At 35.7% G+C, this 21235-nt stretch overlaps 1 protein-coding gene and 1 pseudogene across 1 annotated transcript in view; both read left to right on the top strand.

Moving 5' to 3' along the window:
• Window positions 1-21235, top strand: part of UBR1 (ubiquitin protein ligase E3 component n-recognin 1) — a 150255-nt gene that overhangs the window by 65390 nt on the left and 63630 nt on the right. The window contains exons 16-27 of the mRNA XM_055435348.2: window positions 1512-1573; window positions 1843-1953; window positions 2901-2966; window positions 3264-3365; window positions 4973-5036; window positions 8096-8220; window positions 11483-11535; window positions 12599-12701; window positions 13596-13644; window positions 14031-14185; window positions 15815-15914; window positions 17794-17903. Of these exons, the coding sequence (XP_055291323.2) occupies window positions 1512-1573; window positions 1843-1953; window positions 2901-2966; window positions 3264-3365; window positions 4973-5036; window positions 8096-8220; window positions 11483-11535; window positions 12599-12701; window positions 13596-13644; window positions 14031-14185; window positions 15815-15914; window positions 17794-17903 (1100 nt within the window). The remainder of the gene's footprint in view (window positions 1-1511; window positions 1574-1842; window positions 1954-2900; window positions 2967-3263; window positions 3366-4972; window positions 5037-8095; window positions 8221-11482; window positions 11536-12598; window positions 12702-13595; window positions 13645-14030; window positions 14186-15814; window positions 15915-17793; window positions 17904-21235) is intronic.
• LOC148776474 (large ribosomal subunit protein eL32 pseudogene) lies at window positions 17911-21226 on the top strand (annotated as a pseudogene).

The following is a 21235-nucleotide window of genomic DNA, read 5'->3' on the forward strand; positions in this document are numbered from 1 at the left end:
TATTTTCTTCAATTCTGTGGGTTGCCTTTTCACTCTATTCATGTCCTTTGATGCACGAAAGTTTTTAATTTGGTATAATCTAATTTATTTTTCCCGTGGTTACCTATGTTTTTGATGTCATATCCAATAAATTGTTATCAAATCCAATGTTACAAAGTCTTTTCCATATGTTATTTTCTAAGAGTTTTATAGATTTAGCACCTGTGTTCAGATTGCTGATATCATTTTTAGGTAATTTTTGTATGTGATATAATTTACATGTGATTTTATGTCACTTCTATTTTTACAAAAAGAAATACCTAGATTAGTTTTTATTTCTTTTTATTTTATTGATTTACAATGCTGTGTTTAATTTCTGTTGGACAGTAAAATTACTTAAGTTATATATACATATATATACATGTATGCCAACAAAGGTCCGTCTAGTCAAGGCTATGGTTTTTCCCGTGGTCATGTATGGATGTGAGAGTTGGACTGTGAAGAAAGCTGATCGCCGAAGAATTGATGCTTTTGAACTGTGGTGTTGGAGAAGACTCTTGAGAGTCCCTTGTACCGCAAGGAGATCCAACCAGTCCATTCTAAGGGAGATCGATCCTGGGTGTTCATTGGAAGGACTGATGCTAAAGCTGAAACTGCAATACTTTGGCCACCTCATGCGACGAGTTGACTCGTCTGATGCTGGGAAGGGTTGGGGGCGGGAGGAGAAGGGGACGACCAAGAATGAGATGGCTGGATGGCATCACCGACTCTGTGGACATGAGTTTGGGTGAACTCTGGGAGATGGTGATGGACAGGGAGGCCTAGCGTGCTGTGATTCATGGGGTCGCGGAGAGTTGGACATGACTGAGCGACTGAACTGAACTGAACTGATACACACACACACATTTGTATATTCTTTTTTCATAATGGTTTATCACAGGATATTTAATACAGTTCCCTGTGCTATACAGTTTTTATTTCTTTTGAAACTTGGTTTGTGAGGAAAATCATTTCTTAGGAAGCAGCATAGTATTTATATATATAAAAATAATACAGTGTAGGATCTTAAATATGTTAGTAATACTGTGTTTCAAAATTAGAAATCAAAATTTTGCATTCTGAGTTGTCATGCTGCTGCTGCTAAGCCGCTTCAGTCGTGTCTGACTCTGTGCGACCCCATAGATGGAAGCCCACCAGGCTCCCCCATCCCTGGGATTCTCCAGGCAAGAACACTGGAGTGGGTTGCCATTTCCGTCTCCAACGCATGAAAGGGAAAAGGGAAAGTGAAGTGGCTCAGTCGTGTCCGACTCTTAGCAACCCCATGGACTGCAGCCTACTAGACTCCTCCGTCCATGGGATTTTCCAGGCAAGAGTACTGGAGTGGGTCACCAGTGCCTTCTTCCTGAGGTGTCATATCTAAGCTCAATTAATGTATATTTAAATTTGACAAGTTTTCAAACTTGATGAATTAACTGGGAAACAAATCAACTGGGTTTATTGCTTTCTCATCTTTTCCATTTTTTAACTTTTAGGTCTTCATGTGCGTTTGAGCAGGCTGGGTGCTGTTTCAAGACTGCATGAATTTGTGCCTTTTGTAAGTGACTATTAAATTCTGACTTGCTTATATTCTATTTCTAAATACCTCTTGGTTGAGTGGAGAAAAAGATGTTTTGAAACCTACCTGAATAATTCCCAGTTAATAATTTTATGTCTGTGTCATAGAACATTGAAACCTGAGTCATGGTGACTTGGAGTCCTCTAGTTCAACCCCTTCCATTTTACAGATGAGAAAATGAAGCAATGTATAGTGCCATAGCATCCAAACCTCTGAGAAATATTGAAATTGATCTCACTCTGTTTCAGGAGGATTTTCAAGTAGAGGTACTGGTTGAATATCCTTTGCGTTGTCTGGTATTGGTTGCCCAGGTTGTTGCTGAGATGTGGCGAAGAAATGGACTCTCTCTCATTAGCCAGGTATGGCAAGGCGTATTATTCATATTGTGTGTTCTTTTTCTGCTTGCTTTTTCCTTTATTAATATAAATTTAATTTGTATCCCTGGATTCTGCTCAGTATTTTTGTTTTCTAGCTCTTGTGTAAACTCAAGGAAGTTCTAGTGACCATATGGACATTTTCCTTAATCCTGTTAAGTGGATAGGTCAGGTGAAAGCTGGTAGTACCACCAGAAACTATCCCACTAATATATATCTTTACTGAAGATTATCTTACTTAGAAACTGTAAACTTCCTACCACCAGTCTTAATTGAACGGCATCTTACAATTTTTCCCTCTGTTTTGGAGCAAATAAGAAGTGCTTTTCCTGAAAGATGGAGAAACAGATTGTAAAGATACTGCTTGGGAGAAAAATGGCATTGATTGATTGTAGAAATTTGGTTTACTTTTATTGAAGTTGGTGTTTTAAACTTAGTATGCTTTTCTGTGCTCAGTCATGTCTGACTCTGTGACTCCATGGACTATAGCCCACCAGACTCCTCTGTCCATGGAATTTCCCAGGCAAGAATACTGGAATGGGTTGCCATTTCCTCCTCCAGGGGATCTTCCTGATGCAGGGATTGAACCTGGGTCTCCTGCACTGCAGGCAGATTCTTTACTGCTAAGCTACTGAGGAAATTCTCACAATTGAATATGGAGCGGGGGGAGTCAATTATTTTGTTACACATTTTGAGAATAATAACTAGTATAGAGCATTTTAAACTCTGAAGTATTTTCATGCCATATTTTCTCACATCATCCTCCCAAATCCCTTAAAATGATTCATGAATTTACAGCTTTTCTTTTCTCCTGCTACAAAATAGTTCTTCGGGTTTCTAGTTTAGAAAAAAATTAAAGAATAGTTTTTGCTGAGAATTTTGTTTGAAGTAAAATGATTCTTTTAGTTTCTGTTCTACCTTTTATTTTATAGGTGTTTTATTACCAAGATGTTAAATGCAGGGAAGAAATGTACGATAAAGATATCATTATGCTTCAGGTACCTATTTAAATTTGTTCTGATTATGTGTCATAACTTTCCTTCCTATATTCCTTATAATAGGAGAAGATATTATAACATAATAACTTTTTTATAACTTATTATATTATTGTATTACACTTTTATTTACTAAAGTTTTTCTCACTGTTGAGATGAATATACAATCATAGAAGCAGAAGGGACTGCTACATTATCTTCTGCAGATTTACTTTATAATTTTTCTCATAGCTCTACTACTGGAGACAAAATGTTTCTCCATTTAATACATAGAACTATGGAACTTGATTTCTTTCACAGATTGGTGCATCTCTAATGGATCCCAACAGATTCTTATTACTGGTACTTCAGAGGTATGAACTTGCTGATGCTTTTAACAAGACCATATCCATAAAAGACCAGGTAAGTGATAGAAACTGATATGTAAATTAATCCAAAGAACATATTATTGTTAACTATTTTAATCACATATAAGATTATTTATATATTATATCTCCAAACATATAAAACATACATATACTTCTGAATATACACACATATACTCTTTTTACTCTATAAAAATTAGAATGTAGTTGGCCCTCCATATCCATGGATGCAGAATCCTGACCTACTAGTCAGTATATATAAGAGCATCTGTGGATTTTGGTATCTGCAAGGGTCCTGGAAGAATCCCCTGAGGATACTGAGTGATGACTATATAGATTAACGAAAAGGAGAAGAAAATCACATGGAACTCTGCCTCCCAGACATGATCACTTTTAAAGTTTTGTTGTCATTTGTTTTTAAAGGAAAAATTGAATCTTTCATGTGTGCTATTTTGCAATTTGCTTCCTGCACTTAATGAAATATTGTAATAGGTTTTTTTTCTTTGCATTAAAGAAGTATATAACTGCATCATCTTTTTTAATGTAATTTTTAATGGCTATGTAATATTGCACTTTATGATTGCATTATACTTTAGTCTCCGATTGCTGAAGGGGTTTTTTTATATTTTTTGCTCTTATAAACATCTCTGCACCTCAAGGTTTAAATACTTGCCTACTTATTTTGTTAAGGTAAATTCTTAGGAGTAGATTTGCTGGAGAATGCAGCATGCCCTTTCTTATGTTTCCTGAACAGATATTGTCAAACTGACTCTCTCTAACAGTATATACATCTATAATGGCACTGGTACTTTGTTGATCTAATATGTGAAAGATGGTGTTTAATTTTCATTTGAAGTTTTTTATTTATCAGTGAGGTTGACTTTGTTTTCATGATTATTGACCTTTTTTTTCCCCCCATTTTGGTGTGAGTTATCTGTTCCTGTCCTTCACCTTTTTCCTGTTTCTATAAAAGTTCCTTATTTACTCAAGATATTCTTTATTTGTATTTATTACCTTTTTTCAGTTTATAGTTTGTCTCTTGAGTTTTATCACCTCTTCATTGTTTTAATATTTCATACCAGTTTATAAAGTAGCCTTTGTAATTTATGAATTACATTATTTTATTCTTCAAATTAGAAGTCACTTACAAAGACCCGAAGAATGGGATACAAAATACAAAGCTAATTTTTAGTCATGTTTTTATACTCAGTGAAAATGAGTATCTAATTTACTATAGTATTTAAGTAACAGGTGTTTTAGGGAGGGGTACACTCACCATAGCCGTTAGTTACGTATTTGTAGCCACTGTCTCACCAACCCTGATAAGAAGGAAGCCATAGTACAGGAAAAGTTTAAGGTTAGAATTGTTTTGCTGACTGAAGGCTTGATGGGTAATAAGGATAATAAAAACAATAATAATATTTAGCAATTGTTATTGAGTTCTTATTACATGCCGAGTATTGTGAATTTGTAGAATTTGAAGTCAACAAAAGGGAATTATTCATCGCATAATTCTCTGCTGTTGTGGTCTGAAAGAAAATACTGGATTGGCTGACTGTCAGTCTGATCCTGAAAAAAAAATGTGTGTTTTATGGCAGCTTTTGGTTCTTATGTAACTAATTTTTTTCTTTTATAATTCTACAGGATTTGGTTAAGCAGTATAATACCTTAATAGAAGAAATGCTTCAAGTCCTCATCTATATTGTGGGTAAGAGTAAAAGATGTTTTGAAACAGAGCATGAGTTACTTTATAGACAGAACATTAGTAAGAACTCTAACTTACTTTGTTCTTCTCCCAAATATAGCAGAGAATACTAGAGATTGATGTGACTAATGTGATTGATGTGTTTAGAAACTCACCTTTAGAAAAGCACAGCTATTACATCTTCATTTTTCAATACCTGATTTGTAATTGTTTGGACTTGTTTGTAGAGGTCTGGAATATAATTATCCTAGTTAGAAACATAGATGTAAAATAAGTATATGCTGCTGCTGCTGCTAAGTCGCATCAGTCGTGTCTGACTGTGCGACCCCCATAGACGGCAGCCCACCAGGCTCCCCCGTCCCTGGGATTCTCCAGGCAAGAACACTGGCGTGGGTTGCCATTTCTTCTCCAATGCATGAAAGTGAAAAGTGAAAGTGAAGTCATTCAGTCGTGTCCAACTAGTAGCGACCCTATGGACTGCAGCCTACCAGGCTCCTCCATCCATGGGATTTCCCAGGCAAGAGTACTGGAGTGGGATACCATTGCCTTCTCCAAGTATATGCTAGGTGCTAAAAATTTTTTTTATATATGTAAAATTTCAATATAATATGCATCTAAGTAAGATGTATTTTCATCCAGTTCTATTAAATTACTTTGTGCCAATATTGGCCTTACTTCTGCTTTTATATATTCTATATTATAATCTCTTCATTTTACCAGCTGTGTAAAAGTTCTTAACTTCTTATTCTGGCTCTTGTTTCTTACTTTACTGTAGGAGACACTGCTTTGTATTAATAGTTCCTGGTAAGGATTCTAACCATTAGCCAAATCTGAAAACATGGGTTTATTTTACTTGCTGTTTGTCAGGAGCTAGTTGCTGGACTAGCTGCTTGTCTCAGCGGAAAGTGTGGTAAACCTTCATTGCCATGTGAGATGTAAATCTTCCAGGCACCAACTCTTCTGAAATAATTCCAGAGTATTCTGTAGGAAACTTCTGGAAAAAATGGACAAGTTAAAAATGTGCAAAATATTTTTAAGTTGATGATATACTTTATTCAGTTCAGTTCAGTTCAGTCACTCAGTCGTGTCTGACTCTTTGCGACCCCATGAATCACAGCACGCAAGGCCTCCCTGTCTATCACCAAGTCCTGGAGTTCACGCAAACTCATGTAGATTACAAAAACTTGAGGGGAATTTTTGTGATTGTTCTTGGAATACTATGAAGAATTTCTGCTACTGCTTATTAATACCATATATTAGAATTGTCAATAGGTTTTGGTATTTTGTATTTTCACTATTTTACTATTGCTATTATATTGCTGTTATTTTATTTACCTAAATTCATTGGATACTTCCTTCTATGTCACTTTATTTTTAGTTAATACTTGCTACATTTCCAAGTTTATTACTTTTAAGAGCCATCATTTTTAAAAAAGTATATGTGTGTGTAAAATCTCTGATAATATTACAGAGAAAACATCAGTAAGATTTGGATTAGGAATCATAAGATCTAATCTTGACCTTGCTATAAACTATCAAGAGCATGCCATTTACATTTTCAGGGGCTCAGATTCTTGATCTGTAAAGTGTAAAAGTCATCTACATGATCTCTAAGATTCTTTCTAGCATGAAACTTACAGAGGGTACTGTTCTGGTGAAAAATTGAAAATTACAGTGTATTTAAAGAGTAATGAATCTGTTGAGAGTGAATTAAATTAACAAAATGTCATTGTTTTGCTGATTTGTAGAATTCAGATCTCTTACACACACAAAAAAAAATCCTGTCTTTGTACTCTAATTACCCTCTTATAGATATCACGAGACTTTGTACACATGTAGTATTGAAAATCAGTATTGATTTTGAATTATTGAAAACTGTAACATTAGATCAAATATATCAAGCCTGCTTGAGGCATTGGGAATTAGATGCTGTTGATACCAGTGACATTCCCATAGTTAAAATTAGCTATTTTCTCTCTCCATTTGGCAGTTTATTGAGATTAAAAAATAGAAATCTGATCATATGGGCATGCTGGAAATAGTATCCATTCCTGACACACATTACTGTTTTGTCATTTAGCCTGTAGAGACATTTTTAAGTATTTTGTCTTTTTGTTTTTACTTTGTTCTTTCTTAAATAACAAGTAGAGACAAACTTGAGGAAGATCTTGAAAGAAAAGTTGTTGTTTCATGATCCTTTGTTGCTGTTGTTCAGTTGCTTAGTTGTGTCTGATTCTTTGTGACCCCATAGACTGCCGCATGCCAGACTTCCCTGTCCTTCACCATCTCTTGGAGCTTGCTCAAACTCATGTCCATTGTGTTGGTGATACCATCCAACCATCTTGTTCTCTGTCATCCCCTTCTCCTCATGCCCTCAATCTTTCCCAGCATCACGGTCTTTTCCAATGAGTGAGTTCTTTGCATCAGGTGACCAAAGTATTGGAGCTTCAGCTTCAGCCTCAGTCCTTCCAATGAATATTCAAGATTGATTTCCTTTAGGATTGACTGGTTGGATTTCCTTGCTGTCCAAGGGACTCTCAAGAGTCTCAAGAGTCTAACACCACAGTTAGAAAGCATCAGTTCTTCAGAGCTCAGTCTTCTTTATGGTCCATCTCTCACAGCCATACATGACTACTAGAAAAACCATAGCTTTGACTATACAGACCTTTGTTGGCAAATTGGTATCTTTGCTTTTTAATATGCTGTCTGGGCTTGTTATAGCTTTTCTTCCAAGAAGCAAGCATCTTTTAACTTCATGTTGCCCCATGATGGCCACTACCCTCTTTTTTGTTTTTTGATTGGTAATACATGCTTATTTAATTGAGAGGCTTTGTTTATAATATTTGAGTGTGTGTATATTTATGTGTGTATGTTTAAGACAAGCCCTGTGTTACTCAGATCTCTGTAATTTTCTTCCTTTTTCAGCATATAGACTGTTGTTCAGGTTTAGAAACATGTTCAAATAACTTTTGGTCACTCTCACAGATTTGATTTTAATGTTGTGTTCTTGATTTAAGTGGAAAGCAATTAACTCTTACTTTTTCTTTTCATTTTTGTATTAGGAGAGCGTTACGTACCTGGAGTGGGAAATGTGACCAAAGAAGAGGTCACAATGAGAGAAATTATTCACTTGCTTTGTATTGAACCCATGCCACACAGTGCCATTGCCAAAAATTTACCTGAGAATGTAAGTCCAGTTTTGTTTTTTTACTCCATTCACATCAAGATGGGATAGTTTCTTCTGTTTCTCTAATTGGAAGCTCTTGAAGTTTTAGGAAAATCTATTTTGATTTTCAGATATAAAGTTCTCACCATTAATTTTTTAGTGGTTCAGTTCAGTTCAGTTCACTCAGTCGTGTCCGACTCTTTGCGACCCCATGAATCACAGCACGCCAGGCCTCCCTGTCCATCACCAACTACCGAGTTCACTCAAACTCATGTCCACAGAGTCGGTGATGCCATCCAGCCATCTCATTCTCTGTCGTCCCCTTCTCCTCCCACCCCCAATCCTTCCCAGCATCAGAGTCTTTTCCAGTGAGTCAACTTGTCACATGAGGTGGCCAAAGTATTGCAGTTTCAGCTTTAGCATCAGTCCTTCCAGTGAACACCCAGGATTGATCTCCTTTAGAATGGACTGGTTGGATCTCCTTGCAGTTCAAGGGACTCTCAAGAGTCTTCTATAAACCTTAATTCTGGGCTTTGGGGCATTAGAAAACATTTTAGAGATATTCTGGCTATCTAGAAAACACCTTAGAGCAATAAACTCTTTAATTTTTTTATTTTAACATAAATTTTCTCCAGAGGAAAAGAGAACTTTGTGAAATACTGAAACTATTTGGGTGGCATGTTAGTCTGGGTCTTCTGAGAAGCGGATGTCAAGACAAAACATTTAAGGTTTTATTAGGAGCAGTGACTGAGAGGATTGATTAGGGAGCTGGGAAAGGCTGGGGGAGCCATCAAACTGTAGTGCAAGTCCTATTCCAGATGAAGAAAGAGGGAAGGAAGATTAGGTAGGAATGTCCTGGACTGCTGGGTAGTCCAGTCAAGATTTGATGCCTTCCCATGCCTCCCTGAGTGAGCCTGCATTAGTGTCTCTGTTCCTCTAACTGGAGGTCTGCAGGGTGCATTCTCATGGCCGTCCCAGGTGATATTTACATTCAGTAATGTTGATATTTAAGCAGTAATCCTAAAGATTATAAGTCATATTTTTTAGCACATATTTTAAAATTATGCATCAGAACAATGATTCTTATAAGAGGTTAAACTTACCTTTACTATCAAGGTTTTCCAGAGAGTAGAATTGAAATAAGCCTTGACTCTTGGTCATTTTTCTTCCAAAATATCCATAGTGCTTTTCTAGTTTCACTGTTAACTGATTCTCAGACTTTAACCATATCACCTTCATAATTTCTGCACACCTGTCTTCCAATTTTAGAAATTACTAGTACATTTTAAAATTAACTTACATTTTTCCTTAGCATCTTTCTAAGCAACAATACAATGAAATAGTAGATTTAACATTCTAGATTAATTTTTTCTTAATACACGTTAAGATAAATGAATAACTGTTCAAAAATTTAAGGATATATAACTGTGCCACCTAAAAACAATTTCACATACCAATAGTGATAAACATACCATCAGTTCAGTTCATTTCAGTCACTCAGTCATGTCCAACTCTTTGGGACCCCATGGACTGCAGCATGCCAGGCCTCCCTGTCCATCACCAACTCCCGGAGTTTACTCAAACTCATGTCCATTGAGTCAGTGATGCCATCCAACCATCTCATCCTCTGTTGTCCCCTTCTCCTCCCACCTTCAATCTTTCCCAGCATCAAGGTCTTTTCAAATGAGTCAGTTCTTTGCATCAGGTGGCCACAGGATTGGAGTTTCAGCTTCAACATCAGTCCTTCCAATGAATATCAGGACTGACCTCCTTTAGGATGGACTGGTTGGATCTCCTTGCAGTCCAAGGGACCCTCAAGAGTCTTCTCCAACACCACAGTTCGGAAGCATCAATTCTTCGGCGCTCAGCTTTCTTTATAGTCCAACTCTCACATCCATACATGACTACTGGAAAAACCATAGATTTTACTAGATGGACCCTTGTTGGCAAAGTAATGTCTCTGCTTTTTAATATGCTGTCTAGGTTGCACATAACTTTTCTTCCAAGGAGCAAGCTTCTTTTAATTTCATGGCTGCAATCACCATCTGCAGTGATTTTGGAGCCAAAAATAATACATACCATATTTAAATAAATACATACAAAAAGTAAATAAATACCATAAATAAATACCAAAAAAATACATACCATATTTCACAAAAAGTAGCAAGCTTTAATGTATACCCTTACTTTTCACTGTTTTCAAGTACATTTTTCAGTTCAGTTCAGTTGCTCAGTCATGTCCGACTCTCCGCGACCCCATGAATCACAGCACGCCAGGCCTCCCTGTCCATCACCAACTCCCGGAGTTCACTTAAACTCATGTCCACAGAGTCGGTGATGCCATCCAGCCATCTCATTCTCCGTCGTCCCCTTCTCCTCCCACCCCCAACCTTTCCCAGCATCAGTCTTTTCCAGTGAGTCAACCCGTCGCATGAGGTAGCCCAAGTATTGGAGTTTCAGCTTTAGCATCAGTCCTTCCAATGAACACCCAGGATTGATCTCCTTTAGAATGGACTGGTTGGATCTCCTTGCAGTACAAGGGACTCATTTAAAGGAGGCTAAATATCTTAATTTTTGCAGAACTATAGGAACCTATGAGCTTGCTTTAGTATATTGACTAAGACCTTATCCTTATTTTAAATGACTTCATTTAAAAAAAAAAAAGAAGTTTCCTTGTTGGGACTTCCTGGTAGTCCAATGGTTAGGACTCTGCCTTTCCACTGGAGTGGGCCTGGGTTCTATTCCTGGTTGAGGAACTAAGATCCCACATGGGATGTAGCTTTGCCAAAAAGTAAAAGAAAATTTTTTTGTTAAATGAAATGTTTAAGCCAATTTTAAAAAAATTATAATTGCAGAAGCCAGAGTATATTTTGATATCTATATATGTGTTTTACCATAGATCCTATTTATTTTGTTACCTTGGTTTTAGGGATTAGTTCAGCATGGACATGTGCTTAAATGATGTGGGTGAATAACATACTAGATAAAGAAAATAACAGTTTCTTTGAATTATTGGTTATATGTGTATACATATCTGAGGGCAAATTTAGACTAAATTTCTTCCTTAAACAGTTTATACTGGCATCTTACCTCTGTTAAGAAATCCATCCCTCAAAACAAAGCTAATAAGTTTTAAACCTAGTTTTTAAATATTGGAAATTGATCTTATTTTGAATTATTTTTAAAACACTCAGAAATGCTTTGAAAGGGTATTTCAGTTCACAGTAAGAGAAAACACAGTCATTATGTGAAGGTAAAAATGACAAAAATATTATTTCAACAGGAAAATAATGAAACTGGCTTAGAGAATGTCATTAACAAAGTGGCCACTTTTAAGTAAGTACTTATTTATGCTTATTCTGAAAGGTAGGTCAATCTTTGTCTTGTAATTTGAATTCTTGTAGAAGTTCCGAAGTCCTGAACTCCTAAAAACAAAATCCAAGTACAGACAGAAAGGGTGAGATCTAGGGGTGGACTGTAGGCAGTTAGTACCTGTATGCTGAAGAAGTGAGTATTTTTAGGCAAATCATTGAGAGATATCCACTTTTATGTTAGGTGACTTAATAAGTAAACCTTTCTGATAGTCTCTTTCCCATAAATTCTAAGCCATGACTTCACTTATTCTATTAAATTTTCATTTTGTATACTAATTTAAAATTTTTCTCTGCTTGGATTAAAATATTTTGCAATTGTTTGATTCTTTGAGATGTGTAAAATGGAAATAAGATTTTAAAAGCTTAATTCTTGAAATTAAAATAATTGATACTAGTAATGAATTTCTTCTTGTTATTGTCATGAATTCATAGATAAATTGCTAGTGTCAAATACCTTTAAAAATAGAATATAGCTTTTTTTATGCTCTAATAATATTCAGTAAGATATTTCACTTACTTTGATAGAGAGCAAAAGCCATTTAATGTGCAGTATACTCCTTTTGGCTTTAGTCTTTTTCCTTATAGTTCTCTATAGAGGATTCACTATTTTATTTGCATTTACAATTTCCTAAGGACATGATATCTTAACTACTATTTTAGATTTTGCCTTAGACAATGCAGGCTTTAGTTGAGTAGGCAGTCTTAGGCTTCAGAGGCTAAAAACAAAGCCTTAGGGATTTAAGTAGGGCATGGGATCAGATCTACATGATATAAAATAAACTTTTTCATATTTGTTTAAATTTCATAATTATGAGACACAACTGTTACCAGGACTTTGAGCTTACAGTGTTAAATTTTTTAGTTTATTTTCATGAAATGAAATTTGTCATTCAATTTAAGCAATCTGAATGAGATATGATTGTTTTCTTTCTCTTGACTTTAAGATTAATTTTTAGGTTCTTACTTTTTGTTACTCTGTACTTTAAGAGCAGTGCAGTTCACCTCTGTATTTTCTGTCCTTTTAGGAAACCAGGTGTATCAGGCCATGGAGTTTATGAACTGAAGGATGAATCACTGAAAGACTTTAACATGTACTTTTATCATTACTCCAAAACACAGCATAGCAAGGTATGAAAAGTTACCCTTTTCAGTAAATAAACCGAAAATGCTTTAGGCTTTCCAACTCCATAGACAATTGCTTGGTTTTTCTGTAATTTCATACTGGTTTTCATTATTAGAGGGCATTATCTTGCCCAAGAAATTAAAATTGAATCAATAATACTATCTAGTATGTAGTCACTATTCAAATTTTCCTGATTATACCAAAAATATTCTTTATAGTTGTGTTCAGGTAGGAGGATTCAGTCAAAGATCATGCACTTCATTTGCTGTCATGTTTGTATAATCTCCTTTAATTGGGAATACTCTTTTCGCCTTTTTTTGTTTTTCATAAATTCACATTTCTGTCAATGTCAACTAGTATAGGCTAGTTGTCTTTTAGAATATCCAATATTCTGAATATGTTTAATTTTATTCCCATGAGTAGATTCAAGTTAAGCATTTTGGAGCAAGAATACTACATAAGTGACATATTGTATCTCATGAGTAGACACATAATGTTTGTCCTATTAAGGGTGATGTTAAGTTAGATCACTTAGTTAAGGTGATGAGTGATGTTAAGTTAGATCATTCAGTTAAGTTTGATGTCTGGCTTTGTTGTTATAAAATGAATAATTTCCAGTTTTTAGTACAATGCCCTGTATATAATAGATACACTAGGTAAATATTGTTGACTGAAAGAAATGGGGAACTAAATTAGTGATGAGGATTATTACCATCTATTTTTCAGTGACCTTCCCTAGGACGATGATTTTGTTTCTGGAATAAGGTAGCATTTGAATACATATTTCAGTATGTAAAGTATTTTGGTAGGTTTCCTGCCTACTTCAGAGTACTCCATTTGTTTCATGCTTGTCAAGTGTTATATTTTAAGATAGGCCTTTTTTTTTTTACTGTGTATAGGCTGAACATATGCAGAAGAAAAGGAGAAAACAGGAAAACAAAGATGAAGGTAAAAAGTGAGATTCTAAATTGAATGACTTTGTATTCTGATTTTGTAGCAGCAAAGCAAATAGTGTTTTGTTTTTGTTGTTTTTTTAAGTGAGCAACTAATGGAATGCAAAGAACCCTTTGTTTCTTGTTGACATATTAACACGTAGCGTACATCAGTGCTGATACAATTTTAAATTTTAACAAATGGAGTTTATTTTGAGTGACTTACATAGTGACTCATATTTCCCATAGTATTGATGTTTTCAGTGCTTTCAAGATAACAAAGATCCAGTGTTGTTTTGCATATAGTATATGATTCTGATATTTGAAATTTAGCATGTCAGATAACCCAAATAAAATAGTAACTGTTTGTCTCTTCTGATATTGATCTCCTACCCACCTTAGCATTACCACCACCACCACCTCCTGAATTCTGCCCTGCTTTCAGCAAAGCAGTTAACCTTCTCAATTGTGATATCATGATGTACATTCTCAGGACCATATTTGAGCGGGCAGTAGATCCAGATTCTAACTTGTGGACTGAAGGAATGCTCCAGATGGTATGTATACTGAAAATATTTTCTCTCTTTCAGATACTTTCTCTACTTCATAGAGGTCTTGAGGGCTTGGAGAAGATCCCTAGTCTACCTTTCTGACCTTCAGTTAGAACCACAGCTAGAGCACCTGAGACCTAAAAGCCATTGGAAACAGCTTAGATGTGGCGCAGATTTCCTTGTGACACAGTCTCAGGTTTTTAGGATCCTTACTCTTGGGAATCATTTACATTAAAAAAAATAAAAGCAGAGGAAAAATGGAAAAGGCCTATTCCTGCTAATAATAAATTGGCATGTCATTATCGTATTACAGTTAGTTTCCTATATTTTTTATTTCACATGTACTGTTTCATAGAGTTGTTTGAGACTTAGCTCATTAAATGGAAGCAACTGTTTTTTTCTCCATACTGTTATAGATAAGTTACTTAATAATGTCACCTTTGGTAGCTGTAATTGGATATTTATTTAGCACCTGCCTAACTGAATTTCCTTGACTGTTACTTATCTAGAGGCTGTAAATGATGTCATACTCTATGTGTGTCTCACGTTTTTTTCAATAACTGTGGTAAATAAATGCAGTAAAACTTTCAACCCATAGAGACATATTTGAAATAAAAAGTTAAAATTTTTCTCTCTGCCTTCTAGCCCCCTATCTAAAAGGTTTGTGTCTTTCCACATTAATGTGGAAATGTCATTCCACATTAGTGCATATAGGCCTAACACATGCTCAGTAGCTTCATATTCCATTATGGACATCTGTGACACATTTAACTATCTCCTATTAATAGGCTTTTAGGTTGTTTTTAGGTCTTTGTATAACAAAGAACACTTCCCAGGTGGCTCAGTGGTAAAGAATCTGCCTGCTAGTGTAGGAGATGTGGCTTCAATCTCTGGAGGAGGAAATGGCAACCCACTCTAGTATTCTTGCTGAGAAGATTCCATGGACAGAGGAGGCTCGCAGGCTACAGTCCATGGGGTTTCCAAAGAGTTGGAGATGACTTAGCAACTAAACAACATAATCCTACTCATGAGAGCACACACACACATAATAAAGAACACTAAAATGAATGTTGTATAAATACCTTTGTATACTTAAGTAAGTGAATCTATCACACTGATTCCTAGTTCTGGGTCTGTACATTTACATTACTGATAGATATTGTCTAATTGACTTCCAAAAACATTATACTGGTTTACTTTCCCATTACCAGTGTGATGAGAAATGCCTGCTTCCTAACACTTTTATAAGTGTTTTATAATAAGCTCTAAAATTTGCCATTTTAATAGGTGAAAAATAGATGATCTTGTTTGTTTCACTTACATTTCTTTAAGTGAGGTTGAATGTTTTTTTTTTTTTGACTGTGTCATGCAGCTTGCAGGAACTTCCCTGACCAGGGATTTAACCCAGGTCAAGGCATTGGAAGCCTAGAATCTTAACCACTAGGCCACCAGGGAACTCCCAATGTTGAACATTTTTCATATGTGTATATATCATTTCTTTCTCTGTGAACTGCTTGTTCATAAACTTTGCACATTTTTTTACCTATCAGATTGATTACTTTTATACCTCTATTTAAAATATACTTACCTGAAGAAGCACAGTTTTAAAGATCTTGTCCTATTTTCCTCTTTCAGGCATTTCACATTCTAGCATTGGGCTTACTAGAAGAAAAGCAACAGCTTCAAACATCTCCTGAAGAAGAAGTGACATTTGACTTTTACCATAAGGCCTCAAGTATGTTTTAGTATCATTTTCAGCAGTTTCAGCTAATTGCAAATTTGTAACTGAAAGTTTAATTCTGATAAGAGTTTTTTTCCCACTTGTTTATTTTTTTAATCTATTTTTTAATTGGAGGAAAATTGCTTTACAATTTTGTGTTGGTTTCTTCCATACAGCTATGCAAATTAGCCATAATTATACACATATCACCTCCCTCTTTAGTTTTTCTCCCCTCCTCCCATTCCACAGCTCTAGATCATCACAGAGTGCTGGTTGGGCCACTTCTCACCAGCTGTCTATTTCACACATGGTGGTGTACCTATATCTGTGCTACTTTCTTCATTTGCCTCACTCTCTCCTTTCCCCACTGTGTCCCCAAGTCTGTTCTCTGTCTGCATCTCCGTTCCTTCCCTGAACATAGACTCATCAGTACCGTTTTTGTAGATTCCATATATATATGTTAATATATGATATTTGTTTTTCTCTTTCTGACTTACTTCATTCTATATAATAAGCTCTAGGTTCATCCACCTCACTAGAACAGACTCTAGTCTGTGTTCTTTTTTATGGCTCAGTAATATTCCGTTTTATATATGTACCACATCTTCCTTATCCATTCATCTGTCAATGAACATTTAGGTTGCTTACTTGTCCTACTGTAAATAGTGCTACTGTGAACATTAGGATGTTCTGTTCCGTCGCTCAGTCGTGTCCAACTCTTTGCGACCCCATGGACTGTAGCCTACCAGGCTTCTCCGTCCATGGGATTCTCCAGGCAAGAATACTGGAGTGGGTTACCGTTTCCTTCTCCAGGGGATCTTCCCGACCCAGGGATCGAACCCGGGTCTCCCGCATTGGGGGCAGACGCTTTAACCTCCGAGCCACCATACATGTGTCTTTTTCAGTTATGGTTTTCTCAGGGTATATGCCCAGTGGTGGGGTTATTGGATCATATGATAGTTTTCCTAGGTTTCATGCTGTTCTCCATAGTGGCTCTGTCAATTTACATTCCCACCAATAGTGCAAGAGGGTTTCTGATAAAGTTTAGTTAGTCCTTAAGACAGAAAACTCTGAAATTGCTTTAAATCTTTTCCTAGCATCTTTAGTTTTTAAAATTTTCAATAGTGCAAATAATGTTTTTTAATCCTCACAACAATCCTTTTACTGCACAATCTCACCCACCTTTTGTGGGGGCTGCATACGTTGAAGGTTTCTTACTTTCATTCCTTGTCACAGTATTATCAAATATATGCTGCTATATCAACCATAATATTCACAGTACCATCTATGAAAGTTTTGATGTTTCTGAATTTAAAATGATTGCAGAAGTCTGAGTGAATGATAATGTGTTTTTCAACCTGGAAGAGCAGGATAGGTTTAGATTAGATTTTTATTAAATGCTACGTCATTAAGACAGTTTTTTCAGAGCACATTCTAGGAACATTTGATTTATAAAATCAATAAGAGAAAAGCATCTCATTTTCTATTTAAACACTTTTTTTTTAGATTCTTGCATACAGCCTAAACCTATTCAATTTATAGATGTGACAGCTCTCACTTCCATATTTTTGGGAGCTTTGGTTCTCAGTAAGTATTTTTACTGGACAGTGAGCAAAGTAGAGGAAAGGCAAGAGACAGATCACTAAGGGTAGTTTTCACTTCGCAGACCCAGTAGAAAATGTACAAGAGAGACCTTAAGTAATTTCAGTTTTCAAGTTATTTAATTTAGTATTTGGTATTTCGTGTGATTGCAGTTTCTTCCATTGAAAAATTAATGCAGTTAAGGGATTGAGTCCAAACTTAATCAATGTGAATAACATTAACTGTAAATTAAAATTTATATGTAATTATGAAGTACATGTCTATGATGTAGAATTTTTGTGTTTTAAAAAAGGATTGGGAAGTTCAGCCATGAATGCTCAGAATATACAAATGCTTTTGGAAAAACTCAAGGGGATTCCACAGTTAGAAGGCCAGAAGGACATGATTACATGGATACTCCAGGTAAACCTAATAATAAACGAATCATATTTTGGTTTAAATATTTAAGAATCCTCTGCTTGCCTCTAAGATTAAATTATAGTATTTGCTAATTGTAAAATTATTTATTACTGATCTTCATGGTCACTTGTAATTTTTCATGTTCAGTTCAGTTCAGTTCAGTCGCTCAGTCGTGTCCGACTCTTTGCGACCCCATGAATCACAGCACGCCAGGCCTCCCTGTCCATCACCAACTCCCGGAGTTCACTCAAACTCATGTCCATCGAGCCGGTGATGCCATCCAGCCATCTCGTTCTCTGTCATCCCCGTCTCCTCCCGCCCCCAATCCCTCCCAGCATCAGAGTCTTTTCCAGTGAGTCAACTCATTGCATGTTAGTAATACTAATTTCCCTATGTTTTAATGGAGGGCTCTTTTTAATAAATTAAAATTTATTTTATTAGTCAATAAATATGTATTGTAAACCTGCTATGTGCCATGCTCAATTCTAGGCTCTGAAAAAGACAGATAAGGTGCTTGTTATCATGGAGTATACATTGAGGTACAGACAATAAACAAAAAAATATCAGGATAATTCAGTAGATGAGTAGGGGTAACTTTATATGTGTAATCAGAAAAAGCTGGCTTTAGGTAGTAACTTGGAACTGAATGACATGAAGCTAGTCTTAAAATAATCTGGGAAAGTACTCCAGATTGAGGAGACAGCAACGCAAAAGCTCTGAGGTGGCCACAGAGAAGGCTGGTGTAACTGGAACATAATGGGAGAGGTAGAGAAAGGTAGGCAGCAAAGTCAGAGGTGTTGCCAGGGGCCAGATCATATAGGATCTTACAGATCAAGGGTAAATGGATTGTAGGGACAAGAATAAAAACAGGAACACCATTAAAAGATGACTGCAGTAAACCTGATGAGAAATGAGCATGACATAGGCTACTGGGCAGATGGCAAGAAGCTGGACTGATTCAGGTATATAATGTGACAGTAGGAGCTATAGAACTTGCTGATAGATTTGATGGAAGGAATGAGAGAAATCAAAGATGGTTTAACTTGGAGCTTGAACTATTGAGTGGATGGCAGTACCTTTGGGGAGAAGTTGATGAGGCATCGAGAGGTCAGGAATGTTACTTTAATGGAAAACCCTCCAAATGGAAACATAAAACCAAGGTTATGAAGTTTCCTCTCACTGTATTTATTAAAATATTTTTCTGTTATCAGCTAGATATTATTTTGATAATTATAATATAGAGTGGTTTTTGCCACATTTATATCAATTGGAGATCTTTGTACTGCTTTGTAATTCAAGCAGTCTGTCCTTTTGATTACTTAATCAGAAATACGTCTTAAACAAGTGTGATGTAGTTTGATATGTAACTATAAGATCATGTTATTACCAAGATTTTTCTTAAAGTAGATTTCATGATAATTTAGTATTTTTCTTAAACTTATCAATATGATAATTTTAAAACATAAAACAAAAACAAAAGAAGTGAAGTGGATAACTGTTTTATAGATTTCATTCATATGTGGAATATTGAATTAATTGATGAAATTAAATAAATAAATGAATAGATCAAACCAAAACCAATCACATATATACAGAGAACAGAGTAGAGATTACCAGAAGGAAGGGAATAAGGGGAGAGTGAAATGGGCAAAGGGAGTCAAACTGTATCATAGCTTTTGATGTGAGCATGCTATAGTGTACAGAGATGTAGAAATACAACATTGTGCACATGAAACCTGTAGAATGTTATAAGCCAATGATAACCTCAATTAACAAAAAGTAAACTGAACCATCATTTAGTCCAACATTTATATCCTATGTAAATTGTGTTATAAATTGGAGATCTGGCCCTGAAAGTTTATTTTTCTATTATATACCAAAGTTCATTGTCAAACTATATGAAAAGCACAGATGTCTGATCTTATAAACATTCGATATTTTATCCAAATGGTTAAAGTTTTCTCGTAAGTTCCTTGTGGGAGGTTTTCCCACATGAAACTGAAGTTCTTTCAAAATATAAATACTGAAAAAAAAGAAAAAACAAAATATAAATACTGCAAGTTTTATGGATGTGCTATCTTCTGAAATCTTAATATTTATTATTAATAAAAAGAATGAGGGAATTCCCTGGTGGTCCAGTGGCTAAGACTCTGTGTTCCCAATTCAGGGGGCCTGGGTTTGATTCCTGCTTAGGGAACTAGATCCCACATGCCACAGCTAAGAGTTCACACAGAGCCAAATAAACAAAGTAAAAAAAAAAAAGAATGAGATAGCTCTTCCTGGGCACTGACTGTGGAAGTAGCCATCTCCTACTTGGCATCATGGCCACTCTCATAAAGCCCAAGATTGTCAAAAAGAGGACCTGAGGACCAAGAAGTTCATCTGGCACCAGTCAGGCCAATATGTCAAAATTAAATGTAACTAGAGAAAACCAGAGGCATTGACAGTGGGATGCCAGAAGACTCTAGGGCCAGATAATGTTGGGAGCAACAGGAAAACAAAGCACATGCTACCCAGTGGCTTCTGAAAGGTCCTGGTCCGTAACATTGAGGAGCTTGAGGTGCTGCTTGTATGCAACAAATCTTACTGTACATCAAATCTTATTGTACAAACAAATCTGTCTCCTCCAAGAACTGCAAAACAGTTGTGGAGAGAACAGCCCAGCTGGCCACCCAAGTCACCAATCCCTGTGGCAGGCTGTGCAGTGAAGACAACAAGTACACAACACATATGCCTGTTGTGTCAATAAAACCGTAAAACTCAGACATGAAAAGAGCAAGATAGATCTGTGTAAGCTACTTGCAAACACCTCTAAAGATAAATGATTCAGTGAAAATGGAAAGTAGGAAACAACATATAATCAGTAGGATCAGTTTTTATGAGAATATATATAAAGAAATATATATTCTAATTTTTTTTCCTGCAAAGAAATGCTGATTATCTTTAAATTTAGTTGATTTGGGCGCGAGAGACTATCATCAGGAAGAAAAGATTTCACTTTCCACATTATATCTTTGTCTTTATGTCTTTGCACTAGCAATGTTGTTTGAATTAAAAAAAAAAATTTCCCCTAGAAAACAGAGGTATGCGTATTCTTGCAGAATGATTCTGCTGATTTTTGCTATCTTCAAACTTCTTAGCTGAATTGCTCCTTATTATGTATTTATATGTTTGTGTGTATGCGTGTGTGTGTGTGTGTGAGTGTGTGTGTGAACAGCTTAAGTTTAAGTCAAAGACATTTGGAAACATGACAAAATCAGATGAGTAAATTTTTCTGTTCCTGCTCAATTTAACCAAACTTTAACCAACTTTTTTTTTAACATTTCATCTGTTTT

The sequence above is a fragment of the Moschus berezovskii genome, chromosome 9 (genome assembly GCF_049115385.1).
Source record: "Moschus berezovskii isolate FMDL1 chromosome 9, NW_MosBer_1.0, whole genome shotgun sequence".
NCBI classification, from domain to species: Eukaryota; Metazoa; Chordata; class Mammalia; order Artiodactyla; family Moschidae; genus Moschus; species Moschus berezovskii.